General features: G+C 32.6%; 1 protein-coding gene across 3 annotated transcripts in view; it reads right to left on the bottom strand.

Moving 5' to 3' along the window:
• Nucleotides 1-17,383, bottom strand: part of CWC22 (CWC22 spliceosome associated protein) — a 75,648-nt gene that overhangs the window by 20,234 nt on the left and 38,031 nt on the right. For all 3 annotated transcript variants that reach the window (XM_088830655.1, XM_088830640.1, XM_088830645.1), the window contains exons 9-16: nucleotides 15,998-16,133; nucleotides 15,701-15,907; nucleotides 15,545-15,607; nucleotides 10,485-10,589; nucleotides 9,122-9,203; nucleotides 5,502-5,562; nucleotides 959-1,036; nucleotides 179-331 (exon numbers count right to left, since the gene is read on the bottom strand). In XM_088830655.1, the coding sequence (XP_088686781.1) occupies nucleotides 179-331; nucleotides 959-1,036; nucleotides 5,502-5,562; nucleotides 9,122-9,203; nucleotides 10,485-10,589; nucleotides 15,545-15,607; nucleotides 15,701-15,907; nucleotides 15,998-16,133 (885 nt within the window). The remainder of the gene's footprint in view (nucleotides 1-178; nucleotides 332-958; nucleotides 1,037-5,501; nucleotides 5,563-9,121; nucleotides 9,204-10,484; nucleotides 10,590-15,544; nucleotides 15,608-15,700; nucleotides 15,908-15,997; nucleotides 16,134-17,383) is intronic.

Raw genomic sequence — 17,383 nt, forward strand, 5'->3', positions numbered from 1 at the left:
CTTTTTGACCCCACGTAATATGAATATAACCTCAAAGAGTGCCATTATAGTATACGTTTGCTCCACATGTCATTTTAAAGTACACTGCCTACATAAGAAAAGTATGGCTATGTTATACTTAATAATATTTATTTCAGAATAACAGGAAAGAAGTACAAATATTGACGCATCTACTTACGCTCCATGGAAGTGAATCAGTGTATAAAAGGTGAGCAAACATCTTAGCAACATTTCTCAATTTGTTTGTTTCCAAGCGATGGATGGTATCATATTGTTCTTTGAATATACTTTCAAAGGATTCCATGTATTCTTTTTTCAGCATGCAAAATCGCTATTAAAAACAAAAATGTCAACACCATTATGAGTGTATTAAATCCTAATTTTATTCAATCAAAAGTTAATAAATATTTGTATATCCTATCAATCTTCTTTGCTGTATAATGGGATGCTTGAAAAAGAAGTTAATTTGTACCACCCCTACCTACCTGGGATTTATATGCTAAAACAAAGTTATACACTTGGCTCACCACAGATACACACATTTATATAAGATAAATAAATATACTTCTCTATGGGTTAAGTTTGGATCCAAAAAATTATTTTAGCTCATGCTTTATTTATGTTGTCTGAACATGTACTTGACCAGAAACTGCTATGAAATTCTGATAAGACAGCATTTAATTGTTCTCTTTGGGAAACTGTTACAAAGCATATGGAATGCCTCAAAGTTCTGGAAGAATGATATGTAACATTAAAAAACTACAAACAGGAAGTGGGAGGGAGGAAGCTACAGAGATCGGGAAAACTGTGGTTGCGAAGAATGACTGGTTTTCAGCAGAGATATGTTCGTATATTAGAACAGGCAACAAAGCAGACACATTAATTCACACTACTCATGTTCAGAATTACCCTTGTGATTTCATCAAAATCCAACATGAAAAATGAGGTCGGAACTCACCCCAGCTAATAAGCCAAAAAATTTCTCATATGTCCTTTGTTGGGCACAGCAATCAAGTATCATGTTGCAGAGTTCTTTCTGTTTGGAAAAAAAATTAATGATTCAAAACACAATGAATCCATGCTGTGTGATAATTTATCAATATGACAAAGATAGCCTGAATTTTTAAATAAGGTTTTAAAAACATAAAACTTTGTGAAGTTGAGTTATGAAGACAAAACAAAAAATTCAATCTATGTCAAGACTATAGTTTTTTAAAGTCTTCTGTTTGGCTAACAGAAATTCCATGTTATTTATGCTAATTAGGCTGCTTATAAAATTCTAAACTCATATAAGTATGAGTCACTTCAAGAAAACCTAGTAGAGGAAACATTCATCAACAAAAAGAAACATATATATTGCATTCTAAAAAGATTCTATACAGAAATCTTAAATACAGACCACCAATACAACATTAAACCGGATCATCAAGAATATATTTTGTCAGTATGGAAAAAGCAAAATGTGGTGAGTCTTTACAGAGCATAAATGGGCACAACTTCAATGTTAACATAATGGCCACCTTGTTGATAAGAAAATATATTTAAAAGAACAACAACAAGAAAGACCTTTGTGGGTAAGATTTTTAGCCTCAAAATAAATGTTACGTATATAGCTCTGTCCACAGATGAATCTAAATAAATAGATGGAATCATTCCATAACTGCTCTTTCCACACACTGTCCAATCAGTTATTTTTGTGTCTTGAAAACTCCTTTGTGAAAATTCTGTTGAACTATGAAATGCAAGAGTTAATCCAAGATCGGGAAATACCAACATCACAAATTACTTATAATGAATAAATATTATTTAATTCCTGAAATAACCCTAATGAAATATTTATCAATTACAGCAATTTCATAGATGATGAAACTCAGGAAATATGGACAAATCAATGGAAACAAAATGAAAAAGAGAATAACCCTAACTCTGAGTACTGCTAAACTGACTAAAGATCTATAAAACTTCTTATCAGAAAGTTTAAAAGTAATTTTTTATAAATACATTAACTGTAATGTATTTGCTTTCTATGAACAGAAACCAAGCCTATAAAATATACTATATACTCTTTCAGTTCACTTTTATTTTACCTTTATATCTTCAATTAGGAATTCTGACATTTTTGTCCTTTGATAACATGAGATACAACCTATTAATATGCAATTATTATACATATTTTTTAAAATGAGGAAAATGTGCATTTACTGGAAATATCCATGTGCACCACCAGATGACACCATCCAGATGACATCAGATGGCACCACCCTTATGGTGAAATCGATGAACTAAAGAGCCTCTTGATGAAAGTGAAAGACCAGAGTGAAAAAGTTGGCTTAAAACTCAACCTTCAGAAAACTAAGATCATGGCATCAGGTCCTATCACTTTGTGGCAAATAGATGGGGAAACAAAACAGTGAGAGACTTTATTTTCTTGGGCTCCAAAATCACTGCAGATGATGACTGCAGCCATGAATTTAAAAGACACTTGCTCCTTGGAAGAAAAGCTATGTCTAACCTAGACAGCATATTAAAAAGCAGAAACATTATTTTGCCAACAAAGGTCCATCTCGTCAAAGCTATAGATGTGAGAGTTGGGCTATAAAGAAAGCTGAGTGCTAAAGAATTGATGCTTTTGAACTGTAGTGTTGGAGAAGACTCTTGATAGTCCCTTGGACTGCAAGAAAATCCAACCAGTCAGTCCTGAAGGAAATCAGTCCTGAATATTCAATGCAAGGACTGATGCTGAAGCTGAAACTCCAATAATTTGGCCACCTGATGCAAAGAACTGACTCACTGGAAAAGACCCTGACGCTGGGAAAGATTGAAGACAGGAGGAGAAGGGACAACAGAGGATGAGATGGTTGAATGGCATCACTGACTTGATGGACATGAGTTTGAGCAAGCTCTGGGAGTTGGTGATGGACCGGGAAGCCTGGCACGCCGCAATCCATGGTGTCACAAAGAGTCGGACATGACTGATTCATGTGCATGAAGGAAGGGGGACCCTGAAGAAGCACAGAACACTTTACAACTGTTCTGTCCAGTGTGGTGGCCCCTAGCAATATATAGCCATTTAAATTTAAATTACTCAACATTATGTAAAATTCAGATTTCAGTTTCTTAGTCATATGTCACATTTTAAGTACTCAGAAGCCACATGTGACAAGTATAGTTGCCACTGTACTAAAAAGGAAAGAATATGAAAATTTTCATCAATGCAAAACGTTCTATTGAACAGCGTTATTAGAGAATCTGATAATCTACTTATAAAACTATCAAATGAAAGGCTTCTCTTCACAATATATGGTTATTTTTAGATGTAATTATACTGCTATATTATTTTTTTAAAGGTTAGTCATAAGTTGCCTCAATTAAAATGTTTATAAATGTCTAAGTTCTGAAGAGATGTACTTTGTCAAAATTTAATATAGTACTAAAAAACCTAAATAACTTTTCTGAGTTCTGCCACACAACATTAATTCAATATCTTAAAATGCATTGTCAACTTCTACAGACACCGTATCTTACAATAACGTAACACTTAATCAGGTTTTAAACAATATAACATGGTAATACGCTATAGCACTGCTAAAAAATTCAGCACAACCTGCAAAACAAATTACTTCCTTTCTGAGACTAAATGCAATTATAAGAGTTATTCCCTGTGGCAAAAATAATTAAATATTTTAATATTTTAATTAAATATCATAGTGATTTTAGGAGATTCTTCTGAGTGCATGAAAACAGACGCACTAAGATACTCTTCCAAATGTTATCAAAGTATGTTGAAGTTCTCAGCACAAATGCTACAGGCCAGAGAGAGTGAAAAGCCATATTCGACATGAAGTAAAAAAAAAATTTCTAGCAAGAATGATCTTATCTAGCAAATAATCCTTCAGATATGAGGGAAAAATAAATATTCTTGTCTGTGGTTTCAAAGGAAAAATTAACAGTGAAGTTCTAGAACAACTATCCCCTGCATCAATAACATTTTAAATAACAATTATATTCAGCAAATAATGAGACAAGATCATACCATAACTTTAGTTTCACTTATGATTTTAAAGGTTAATTCACTAATTTATTCCCTTCCAATGATAAGACATCAAGTATACCCGTAATACATATAAGGACACTATTATTAATATATCAATACATAAATTTTAAGAGGGAAAAATATATTTTTTAATTTGCAAAGAATAATCTCTTCTCAAAATTCCATACCATGGCATTTCAAGAACTAATCTACATTCTTAAACAAAGATTGGGACACTTTTTCCAGAAAAGACCAGACAGCAAGTATTTCAGGCTGTTAGTGGCCGCATGTTCTCTGCTGCAACTAGTCACTTCTGCTGCCACAGGGCAAAATCAATCACACCCAACACATCAACCAATGGTAAGGCTGTACTCCAATAAATCTTTATTAACAAAAATGGGCAGTGGGCCTGGACCACAGTATGCCAATCCCTGTAACAGAACATGTTTAAGGTCTTAAGTCAAAGGACTTCCATGTAATGTTAACTTAGCTGAGACAGTCAAGATCTTTTAGAAGAACTAGAAATCGAACAGCATATTAGAGCTGATACATTCACTCTGGACCTGTGCTGAGTCTACTATATGTAAATCAAGATGTAAAAACCAAACCCTGAAAGCCTTTGCTCCAAATTCCAAGCATCCAAAATATAAATGGGCAGGGACAATATACATAAGGAAAGAATTAGAAAAAAAAAAAACAAAAACTAAGATAATCTCTACAATATAACCTTTATTATCCATGGTATAAGGGTTCCATGATATTTTGAACAGTTCAGTGTTATGTACTGAGTTATAAGGCTATGAGTCCCATGGCTAAGAGGGGGCTAAAATGCACTTTATGGATAGTTGAATCCCTGACACTTACAGAATACCTGACATACAGTATATGCTGAATGTGCTCAGTTGCTAAGTTATGTCCAACTCTTTGCGACACCATGGATTGTAGCCCACCAGGCTCAGACTTTGTCAATTGGATTTCCTAGGCAAGACTACAAAGTGGGTTGCCATTTCCTTCTCCATATATGCCGAATACGTTTTGTTAAAAGAATTAATGAATGAATGAAAAAAAATGGAACAGGTTCTTCTATATCCAATTCAAGTAATGTAACAACAAGTATGGTGATCTTTACAGCTTCTATGACAAAAGAATGCTTTAGTGCATAAGGTATATGGACCAGGTACTTCATTAAAGAACAAACTTCCTATTGTATTTAAGGCACCATTTGATTTATAGGCAACTACTCAGAAACCTGTGTAAAGTGTGGTGGTTCAGAGAGACTTCCTCCTTTTCTCACACCTCAAACGAGTAGCTGATTTAAATCACTGGAATGAGCAGCATATATGAAGCAATGAGTTACTGATTCATAAAACCTATTAACTATCTTAAACATTTTTATAACATACATATATATATTTTATAACATATATATATATATATACTTCCTAATAGAAAAAAAGTACTAACTTACTGTTTGACTCTCAGGAAACTCCATTTTTAGTAACTTGTGAGCACATTCTTCAAAATCTAAACTGTAGAGATAAAATGGTCCCAATGTTAGGTTAAAAATAGCAGCATGTTTAAACTGTAGCACTCTTTCATATATAAGACTCTTACTCTAATAATTGTCTAAAAATTTTCTTCTATAATTTCATATTACTGTATTGTATATATAAAAAATATAAGGTTTTTAACTCTACAAAGAATGAAGTTCTGATACATACTATGACATGGGGGACCTTGACTGATGCTAAGTGAAAGAAGTCAGACATAAAGACCACATATAGCATAATTTCATTTATATAAAAAGTCCAGAATCTACAAATTCATAAGACATAGAAAGCAGACAAATCTTTATTATACTGCTAAATATTTCCACTTCTCCCTGATCCAAGTTAGGAAGAGGTAAAAGATGTTTCAAGAGCCCAGCATGACATCCAGAACTTAATCACCACACTTACAAGTTACCTTGATTCATACCCAAACATAGGGCTTTTACACTATATAGAAAGTTAGTATAAAATCAGTAAATAACTAAAATCACTTACAAAGAAAAGAATTTGTTTTTGTACAACATTCATATAAATTGCATGAAAAATATCTTCAATATGCTTTACTTAGAGAATTATCAAACTCAGTGTGAACTTGATTCAGGAATAATGCCAGTATCTTGTGATAACAGCAATATAAAATAATCACCCACTGAAATATAATGATAATGAATTTAGTTTTATAGTTCATCAGTAATCCTCAGCTTCTATTACTTATTGGGTTTCACAAGCACAAAAGGGTAATAATTCGGGATGGTAGAATGGAATTTTAAAAAAAAACTAAAAATGAAAAAAAGAAATCTATCAAGAAAGAGCTTTCATAACACATAATATTAAATAATAACTAGTAAGATTAAAATAGCTAACTGTAGTTGATAAACTTCAATAATACAGTAATACCAAAAAGTATTTTTAAAAATGTGACATTTTCTAGTTTTTATTTTTTAAAACACAGAATTAGTATTTAGGAAAAAAATCCTGTAATTTCTGAAAAACAAGTCAAGTAGTTCATGGAAAATTTTCACAACTTTCCTTTTGTCTAATAAGAGAAGAATCAAAGAGAAAGTATGACAGTATTTTCCTTGTTCTTGTTTTACTTGAAAAGTATCAGGTGACTTCCCTACCATGATTGTTTTGAAGCTGCACTAAATGTAAATATTAAAGAAATTATTAACTTTGCTTACTATTTTAAACCAAACATATTCCAGAATTAACAGTGACTGAGGGAAGGGTAAAGAAAATAGATTTTACATAATGCCAGTTTTCAATGGTTTGTTGATGTCTCCAATCTAAGAAACTTCAAATTGTTAAGGACATTACTCCAGTAATACAACATCAGACTGGAACATCACTTAAAACCAAGAACAACCCGGAAGGTCCAATTTTTAACAGTAAAGTTAACTGTGTAGTTCAATGTTTGAATAAATAAAATAAGACTGTTTAAGGAGCCAGAACAGTAAAAAGATCAGAGTATTGGTGAGGTCAGTCAACAAGTATAAAAGGTAAGAAAATTAAAAAAATAAAATCCCCAAACAGTTCAGTCACCAGAACTTGGTTTTGTTCACAAGATTTCCAAAAGTGAACAGTTTATATAAATAATCCAACCTCCTCTCAAAATAATCACTGTTGATACATTAGTGTATTATTTCTAGAACCTGCACACCTACTTATACAATTAAGATAATGCTATTAGCATAGTGCCATATACTCTATATTATTAGTTTTTAATCCCCAACTAACATTAAATCAGACCACTTGCCCACATCAATACTAATTCTCCATTAACCTAATTTTTAATACTGGCATTAAACATGAGAACACTTTGATTATTCATATTAAGCAATATGATTTTTCTCTTTTTTGCACTGAACAATTCTCTGTATTCTCTATATACTCTGTATTCTCTGTATAGTGTGTAATTCTCTGTCAATATGCATTTCTTTAAGAAATATAATGAAAAAGAAGGGTCAAATGGCAATCAAACTAAGCCACTGATTCATGCTACCAAAAGGCTTTCAAAAAGGAATGCACCAATTTAAATTTCCACCAAAAATCTTTCTGTGTATCTAATTGAAATCATCATTACTACTGAGCAATGTTGCTTTAAAAAAAAAACACTTTAGCTGTTTTAATGACCAACAATATTACTTATTCATCTAGAATATTTGTTTGATAACATTTTTATGTTTTATAATCCCATTCCCTGAATCTCCCAACCATGTCCTTAAATACCTTTTTTATCAAAGTTGTGTTTACTTCCTAAAATTATTTTTACTAGGCATTTAGGGGCTGAGAACATTTAACAAATAACATATAAGACAGTATTTATTGTACTATTACTAGAATTGGTAGCACTATATATAAGTGTCGGTCACTTGTCTAATGTTTTAGTTTTTCAAATATTTTTGTGTGATTCAGAGGTTATTATTATCAAGGTTAGATCACCTAAGAAATAAAGTTTCTTTAAAATAGTCATACAAAGAGCTCCACTGTGACTCTTCAAAGTTAATATTAACAGCAATATTAAAACAATGAATCTGCTCTTTACAACTGATTACCATTGAATTTCTTAAAAAAAGGACAAAAGATCAAACTCTAAAACTCTAAGAATAGCTTCTTATAACAATAATTTCTCATTATCCACTTTTAAGTTTGTATAAGAAAATATTAGTTTTTTTCTTTCATGTGAAAGGCAAAGAAACGCATAAGGGTAAAGCAAAAAAATTTCTAACTAACGTTTTACTGTTTAACATTTCTCTTTTTGAAGATGAATCTAAGCCAAAAACTTTTCAGACAGACTGAAAACAAGATGACTCCTACTTATGAATCATTTTTGCTATTACATCATACTAAATGGAAATATACAAAACCTAGTAACAAAACAAAACAGGGAAAATATTCCTTCTCCACTGTAAAATATAAACTTGGTGCCCACTAAATCAATAGGTTGATTCCCATGGAAAACAGATGTACTCAGCATTTAGGATTTTCATTTATTTCTCTTTAAAACTAACCTCACAGCCTTCAAAGGGAAAAGGTTGTTTTCATGACATCATAGCAGTTCTTGCTTAATATTATTTTCAAAGAGTCCTTAAAACCTTCCTAAATCTATTTCCTACTTCCATTCACATTCATTTCCATCTCCACAACAAATCAGTGTCCAAATATCACAAGAGTTTCTCTGTTTAGAGCCAGAGTTAGAAAGCAAATTAGAAAAAAATAAAACATTAAATTTCCACTACACAATACTGTGCTAACTCTGTAACAGAAATGTTTTCTGATTGTTAGTGATATTTAATTATAAGAAGTGACATAACTTAAATTTTAACTAGGTAACAGTTAAAAGTAAAGACAAATTGCTCCTGTAGATTCCTAAAAACAGTAGGAATCTACAATCTGGGAGTTGGAATGGTGGAAGAGAGGCAAGCAGTTGGAGAATCCCTGCAACTACGTATCCAGTTTTGTTACCAGATTCTAAAAATCCAATCTTCCTGCCCATCCCCTGTCAAAACCTAGGATCAACTGAGCTACCGTATCTTACCTTGATTGAATAGCAAGATAAATGGTACGACGAAATGAGACTAGATTAATTTCTGTTTTGTCATGAATAGTCACCTTTTGTCCTGAAATTAAACATAACAAAATTATAAAACTACAAAAATAAATGAAGAACTGAAAATGTATCCCTTTATAGTAATGTTTTCGATAATCTTTTTAGAATCTATGAGTTAATATAATATTCTCTTCTACAGTGTAAGTTAGTATTGATATTTATAGAATTCAACACAACTATTTCTAGTCTTTTGCCATATCTTAGAGTATGTTAATAAGTTTTGTCAGCTCAAAGAAGTCCAGAGCCAAACCAAGAAAACTACTTTTGTTTCTGGGTCACCTGCTCATTTAGACATCATAAAAGGCTACACTTAAGCTATTATTAGGGAAAACATTATTTCTATGTTTATAAACAATTATCTTGATAATTTGGAAGAACTATAAATTATGGATAGAAATTCAGGTTCACAGAACACTGGATCATCATGATAGGTTGCATGGGTCCAATACAAATATGAATATTTGTTGAAATTTTATCTATCTGATGCATGAAAACTTTATAAACATTTAATAGTTTTTATTTGAACTGTATTTTCACATAAGACAAATTCTAAAGTTAAATGTTAACTTGGTTAAGAGACACTTTAAATGAAAAAGACACTGGAAAAAATTAAACATATTTTTATAAATTATGTTGTAGAAGATCTACTATACTCTAAGACAGAACTAAAATATATTATGCCCTAGAAGGGAAAGTTATACTTTTAATATTTTCAAATATGTAACATAAGCAAGTGGTGACCAGTGTATATATATTCTGAGGTTTTAATGGAGACTTAACCAAAGTAAAGTTCTGAGCTTATTTTCCTATGAAATAATATAATCAAAGCTGAAGAGGAAGGACATCATGCCTGCTTCTGTACAAATATAGCTTTTGGCTTCCCCAATCTATTTTTCCAAAATGAAGAGCAAATATCTAGTCACTTGCATCTGTCACATTCACGCCACAGTAACATAAATCACATGCACTCAACATGAATACACCTCTTTCATAGTTCATAATCAAAGTCATAAAACATCAAATTTAAATTATGGTGGTATTAAAAAATGAATTTCCTTGTTTCATACTTTTAAAGCAGGCTCTTTCAACCTTGCCAATGCTGATATTTTGGGCTTGCTATGAGGGGCAATCCTGTGACTCATGGGATGTTTAATACCTCCCTTGGTTTCACCCACTAGATAACAGTACCATCTCTCCCAATACTCCACAGATTAAGAATCACTGTTTAGAGGAATACAGCAGATTATTCTGGGAGAATATTTTACAATTTTATTTGCAGCTACACTTTTACCTTCTTCATCTTCTTCTCCCTCTTCCTCCTCTTCTTCCTCCTCCTCTTCACTACTTCCAGCATCTTGGTCTGTGTTTGAGTCACTATCTCCTTCATCAAGAATTTCTAAAAGAACAAAGTTAAGTTTAGGAAAACATGAATGAGCAAGGGATATAAATATCTCATTCTGGGAAGATAATTCTCAGTTCACTACAACCCACAGTGGTGTAAGAGTTTGTCAACCAACAAGGATGATCACACAGGTCTCATGTTATTACCTAGGTATACAGAGAGCATTGTAACTAATTAGACTAGAGAAAACCATAAGTATAATTCTCCTGCCAGATAGAAAGCAGCCGTGAAATAAGCAAGGGATGAGAAGAACAAAGAAAAACTAGATGAAGGTTTTCCAAAAGAGCAGGAGCATTGGAACGATAAATTAGGAAGAGAAATTAGCATAATGGAGAATATAGTCAAAGTATTACTAGGTCATCACCAGAAAGAAGATAAATCTATTATAAAAAGCAAAGATGAGCAATAGAACACAAGAATTTAGCCTAAGAAAGCTTTCTGAAAGACAAAAAAGACAGAAAAAAAAATAATACATAATTTAGTATTCACTCCCTGATGGCTAAGATAGTAAAGAATCTGCCTGAAATGAGAGAGACCTAGGTTCAATCCCTGGGTCGGGAAGATTCCCTGAAGAAGGTAATGGCAACTCACTCTAGTATTGTTGCCTGGAGAATCTCATGGACAGAGGAGCCTGGAAGACTACAGTCCATAGGGTCATAAAGAGTTGGATATGACTGAGTGACTAACATATTTAGGTAGTGAATGAAATTTAAATAGTAGTAAGATTTTTATTAAAATGTATACCTATTAAGTAGAACATTATAATTAATCAATAGGATTTTCATATATGCAATAGAAATGGAAGTCTAAAGACCTTTAAAAAAAACGGTAAGATAAGCACTTCATTGGACTATCATTTCTTAAAATACAACTCACATTCAGAACTGTTCAAAATTGTGATGTAAAAGCCTCCATGAGGTCTATCATCATGTTAACAATAACAAACGACAAAAACTAGAATCATATTTTGCCCAATGGTATGTGTTCCATCAGTCTGACAAAAGATTTTACAAACCTGGCCAACAATCCCCCTTTGCATTTTTATTATAATCAGACTTAATACAGTTTTGGAGTCAACTAATTTTTAGGAAAATTCTAATTACCTTATATTTAACTAAATAGTCTAAATCAGGAGCCAGATGTAATAATGTTAGCAGAAACCCACATACTAGAGAAACAAGTCATTTTACAAAAATGGAGAGTTGTCCTTCAGCCCTTAGCTGACCTACAGATCTCTTCAAGAATATTTCTAACCAATGTGACTTCAAGAAATGATCTGCAGTGTCTAGTTTATCATTACATAATGTGGTTCAGACAGACCTTTAAAAGGGGCAACTATTTAGTATTCAACAGGAGGAAGACCGGCACTCCTGCTGTTTTCCCAAATGCTGTAAGACCTAAAACACAAGTACACCTGGGTCACTCTAAGGTGCTAATTACTAAAGCTGTGCCCACTTCCTGCTGCGGTCATTTTTTTAATGCCAACTCTAGGAGAACATTTTATGAAAGAATGAAGGTCAAATGGATTGTCTAGCTGTTTACATCATCCTTTCCTAGCCCTTCCCTTTAGGATCTACTTACTAAGATCATTTAGACAATGACAACTGGATTTTATTAACTAAATAAAGCAGTGGTTTCCAAGGATGGTCTATGAATCCTGGAGGAAATCACTGAGACATGCCAGGTGGTCTGTAGGTCAAACTATTTTCATAGTAATACTGAAATATTATCTGTCTTTTCACCGTGCTGACATCTGAAATAAAGATGCAAAAGCAACAGCAACAGGAGTTAAAACCTGCTGCATCCTGAGCACAATCAAGGCATCAAGCTGTACAGGCACTCACTGTACTTTTTACTGCCACACTACTGTAGTAGGAAAAAAGTTTCATTTAAGAATGCCCTTGAAGAAAAAATATAAAATTATTAATTTGGTTAAGTATTAGCCCTTGAGTATGGGCATTTATAGTAGTCTGAGTAAGAAAATACGAAGTTTATATACATAGCACTTCTGTTAAAAGACAAATGCACAATGGTGATGGTTATATCAAGGAAAAACACTTGTATGACAGAGGTGCAAGATGAATTACTTATATTTTTCATTTTTACTTGAAAGAATGGCAAACAAACAAGTTATTAGGTATTTACCAGATAATTTCTAAAATATAAACAAAGTAATACTGTTATTTCAAGGAAAATAACCAACAGTTATTTTCAGATATTTGCCACAATGATCAAATGAGTTTTCAAGAGAAAATCAGAATTCTGGAAAACACATATCTATTCTTATGAGCTTGACAGCTTCCCAAAACGTTAAGATTTTTCTGATAGAGACAGGTGGTAATATGAATAAATGTGATTTCTTGAGAATATATTAATGTGTCAATTTAACTTTGATAACGTTAATACGTTAATACTTGGAAGATGTGAATAATTTAGTGCATCAGTATTTTCCAAATGACTGAGGAAACATGTTACAAAATCATGCTTGGATAAAAGATCCATTCAAAGTGACAGGCCAACAGATTTTAATGTTAACAAAATAGGAAAATTAATGGATATAATTTCAGGTTTCACAGTGCAATTAAATCATTAAGAAACTACTAGCTATTAAATATTTAATTGGAATAGTGTTAAACAGAAATATACACAATTATAATTCTGAAAAGGCTATACTCTTTGCTTTCCAACTACATTTCTATGGTGAGGTTAAATTTCCTTCATATATTTCAATCAAAACAACCTATTGCAACAGATTGAAATAGGAAGCAATATGAGAATTCAAATGTTTCCCATAAAAGCCAGACACTAAATTGCACAAAATATTTAAAGCATACCATTCTTTTTCTTAAATTTCTTTGTTCATAGTTATTTTTATAAAAACATGTAACTTTTGCAAATACGTACTAGGTTTATTACTGTTATTTTGAAATGACATAGTATTCTTTATTTCTAGTAAGTAAATGTCAGTAGATATAACCCACATAAACAACAGCTCTTTGGAATTCTCAGTAATTTTTAAGAGTATAAAGGGATCTTGAGACCACAGAGTTTAAGGAATGCTGTAGTAAAGAAAAGTATGACTTTCTTGGCCAACTGCCAAGAACCTAATAAAGAAATGGATGGGGAATTCCCAAGTATAAAAAAAGGAAAAAAAAAAAAAACCTCTATACCAGGTATAACAAGAATTCCACAAAATTATTGGTATCTTTTAGGGAGACCATGGAGAAGGAAATTCAACCCACTCCAGTATTCTTGCCTGGAGAATCCTGTGGATGGAGGAGCCTGGTGGGCTGCTGTCCACAGGGTCGCACAGAGTCGGACACGACTGAAGCAACTTAGCATGCCTGCATAGCAGGGAGACTATAGAAAAAGAAATTCATACGAAAAGAAGAAAATAGATCGAAGGGGTTTCTCTATGTTTGGAAACTAAATTTATTAGAGAAAAAGGAATCTGGCTATTGCAGTGAAATGTCCCTACTGTACCAGATTTCAGGATAATGTATAAAATGGGAAGCTTCTTACACTTTTACTTCCCCTTCAACATTCTACTTCCAAGCACGATTACAGCACAGAATGCAGGAATGACAGAGTTCTACATCTCTGCTCTCTCCTCCGAGGAGCTTTCAGAGCTGTAAGTATTTGTTAGGTAAAACCACAACTCAAGGGAAATAAACTTATAAAATTATTATAGAAGTATCATATGTAAAATAATATAAATAATTATATAACAGAATGATGTAAGTAGCTCTGAATATTAGCTTTAGAAGAAAAACAATGACACATGTATTAAAAAAAAAACAACACAGTACCAGTGTCTAAATATATGCTCTGTGGTAATATAAAGTACTGTATTTTATTTATCCTTACACAAACATTTACTCTTATCACAAACAAGTAACTTACTCTAGGTGACTTAGCTAGTAATGGCAGAAACAAAATACAAACCAATATGTATACAAACAGTGCTTATGATATACTCAGTTCAGTTCAGTCACTCAGTTGTGTCCGACTCTTTGCGACCCCATGAATCACAGCACGCCAGGTATACTAATGATGTACAAATGATAATAATCAATTTATCCATTAAATATATTAAGCTACCGTGATTGATTTTATAAGAAAGATATAAACCTGCCCTCAAGAAATAATGAAGTATAGAACTTTATAATACAGTATAGCACTTAATCAAATACTAAATTGGTGGCAATTTAAGCAGCAAATCTTAAGTGGAAGTGAAGTTAAATAACGGCCATTGTAATACACGGATATTTCTTAAGAGGGATGAAGCTGAAGAGCTGCATAATTAAATAGAGAAAGAGGAGAAGGAAAATGAGTTAAATAATTTAAAATGAAGTAATACCATGGAGATCCAACCAGTCCATTCTAAAGGAGATAATCCTGGGTGTTCATTGGAAGGACTGATGCTAAAGCTGAAACTCCAATACTCTGCCCACCTCATGCGAAGAGTTGACTCACTGGAAAAGACTCTGATGCTGGGAAGGATTGGGGGCAGGAGGAGAAGGGGACGACAGAGAATGAGATGGCTGGATGGCATCACCGACTCGATGGACATGAGTTTGAGTGAACTCCGGGAGTTGGTGATGGACAGGGAGGCCTGGCGTGCTGTGATTCATGGGGTCGCAAAGAGTCGGACGCGACTGAACTGAACTGAACTGAACCATGGATAGGACTTCCCTGGTGGGCTATAGTCCATAGGGTTGCAAAAGATTCTGACATGACTTCAGAGACTAAACAACAGCAACAACAGTACCGTGGATAAGCACTAGAAAGAAAAATAATGCATGGGCAAATGGTGAAAAGAGAACGGCTTCATAGAGAAAAGATTTCAATAGGCAAGGGTCAGAGTGATCTATACCATTCTATCAGTATCATACAATTAAGTAAACTTCTTCTTTTAAAAGGAAATTATTTTTTAAAGTTCTACATACCCTTCTTAATAGCTCTGTACTTCTCTTCATTCTCCATAAAATTAGGATCCATCTTGAAAACATCTCAAAAATAAATAAACACAAGTTAAGTTAGTGTTTATTTTCAATAATGACATTTGTTTGTATGCCACTTCCCAATGCCCATCCCTGACTTACTAAGAACATCTTCTGGATTATAGTCATCTTCCAGAGGAAGCATATGGGTGAATTGATCATCTTCTTCCACTAAATCAAGTCCTTCTAGGATAACAGGGTGGTCCTTGAATCCATCCTTCCTTACAGCAAACATCACTTCAATCATATATTGAACCCTTTTGTCAATTTCAGACTCATGGAGAATGTTTCGAAGGCGTTCAAATATAGCTAAAGTTAAACACAAAGAAAATAAAATAAGCACTACATATAATAATACTCAAACAAAAGCTCAATCTCAAACCAAGGATATATATTTACCATTGATCCCTCTTGGTGACACTTGTGTTAATTTGAGACCACATTCCTTAAGAAAACCAATAGCTACTTCAACGCTGTCATCTGTTGGTCTTTCCAGAAGCAAAGTAAGCATTTCTAAGCATAAAACTTCATGAGCCTTGAATAGAAAGAAGACATACAAAATGCTTTCACATGTATTGATCTACTACTGATGTTAATTTTAAAAATTGGTAGATCCAGTTTTTACAGTGATGATATTGTACATATGATGAGCAAAGTTTCATAATGTACATAAGAATACTCCAAATATGGGATACAATTTTTTTCACTTCCATCATGCATCTGCAAAGAATTTCCTGATGATTTTTCCAAAAATCTTAATTTACTACACTGGATAGAACTAGATGATTTATCTCTAGGAGAAATATTCCTCTTATACTCTCTATATAGGAAAGATACATTATCTTTAGGAAATGTCGTAATTAACCTCAAAATAGAAGTTAAAGTCATTTACTAATTTTTAATCTGAGATATTTTCATAACTACTATACAAAGAAAAGTAACATGATTCTTTTTATAATATCCTTCTCCATGATCACAACTCTATATCCATTTCCCAATTCATTCTCTCAGCAATTCTGTCAGCAAATAGTTCTTAAATTACATGAATACTAATTTTCTCAGAAAATTTCTTTCTATAGTTTATAGCATTCAATGACAATTTTGAATGCTTTACTTCTATTTTTATTTAAATCAAACTCTACACTGGCCATGGTCAAAGTTTAGAATTTTATAAACAACGCCAAGTAGAGAGGGAACAAAAGTTTATAGAGAAGCTTTGCTGTAAAAGAAAATGGACTTAGGAAGTGTGTTTAAAAGACCATACATATTCCTTTTAAAAACTAGACTCTTACTTAAGATGGAAAGACAACTTAGGAAAACATCCTCTTCACATCTAGCACAATATCAAAAATACACACTGCTTTTATTTTGGGAAGACAGACAAGGTTGAACAATCCTTCATTAGAGGCAAGAAAATACTGCCCTGTACCGCAGTTTGGAAGATGCAAAATACTTATCATTCTAACTGGTTTATGTCAATGCCAAAAATATCTCCAAGTAATATATATTCAAAAACTGAAACATATCTGTGCTGTTGTAGTCTGTGAAATTAGGTTTACAGACATGTAAAATTACGTTTCAGTGATCTTAAGTAGAAAATTATCATTGTAATAATATGACTAGGTTAAAATCTAAAAGGTTTCTTAAAGTGAGTACCAGAATTTCATGTAGCAAAGAATTAAAATATTATTAAATGTTAGAGAAATTAGATTAAGTGTGACTTCAAAATTGTTCCTCTTATTTATAGATATAATTTTTAAAAATAATACATATCTGAAGGAAAAC

Source organism: Moschus berezovskii, chromosome 2 (genome assembly GCF_049115385.1).
Source record: "Moschus berezovskii isolate FMDL1 chromosome 2, NW_MosBer_1.0, whole genome shotgun sequence".
NCBI lineage: Eukaryota > Metazoa > Chordata > Mammalia > Artiodactyla > Moschidae > Moschus > Moschus berezovskii.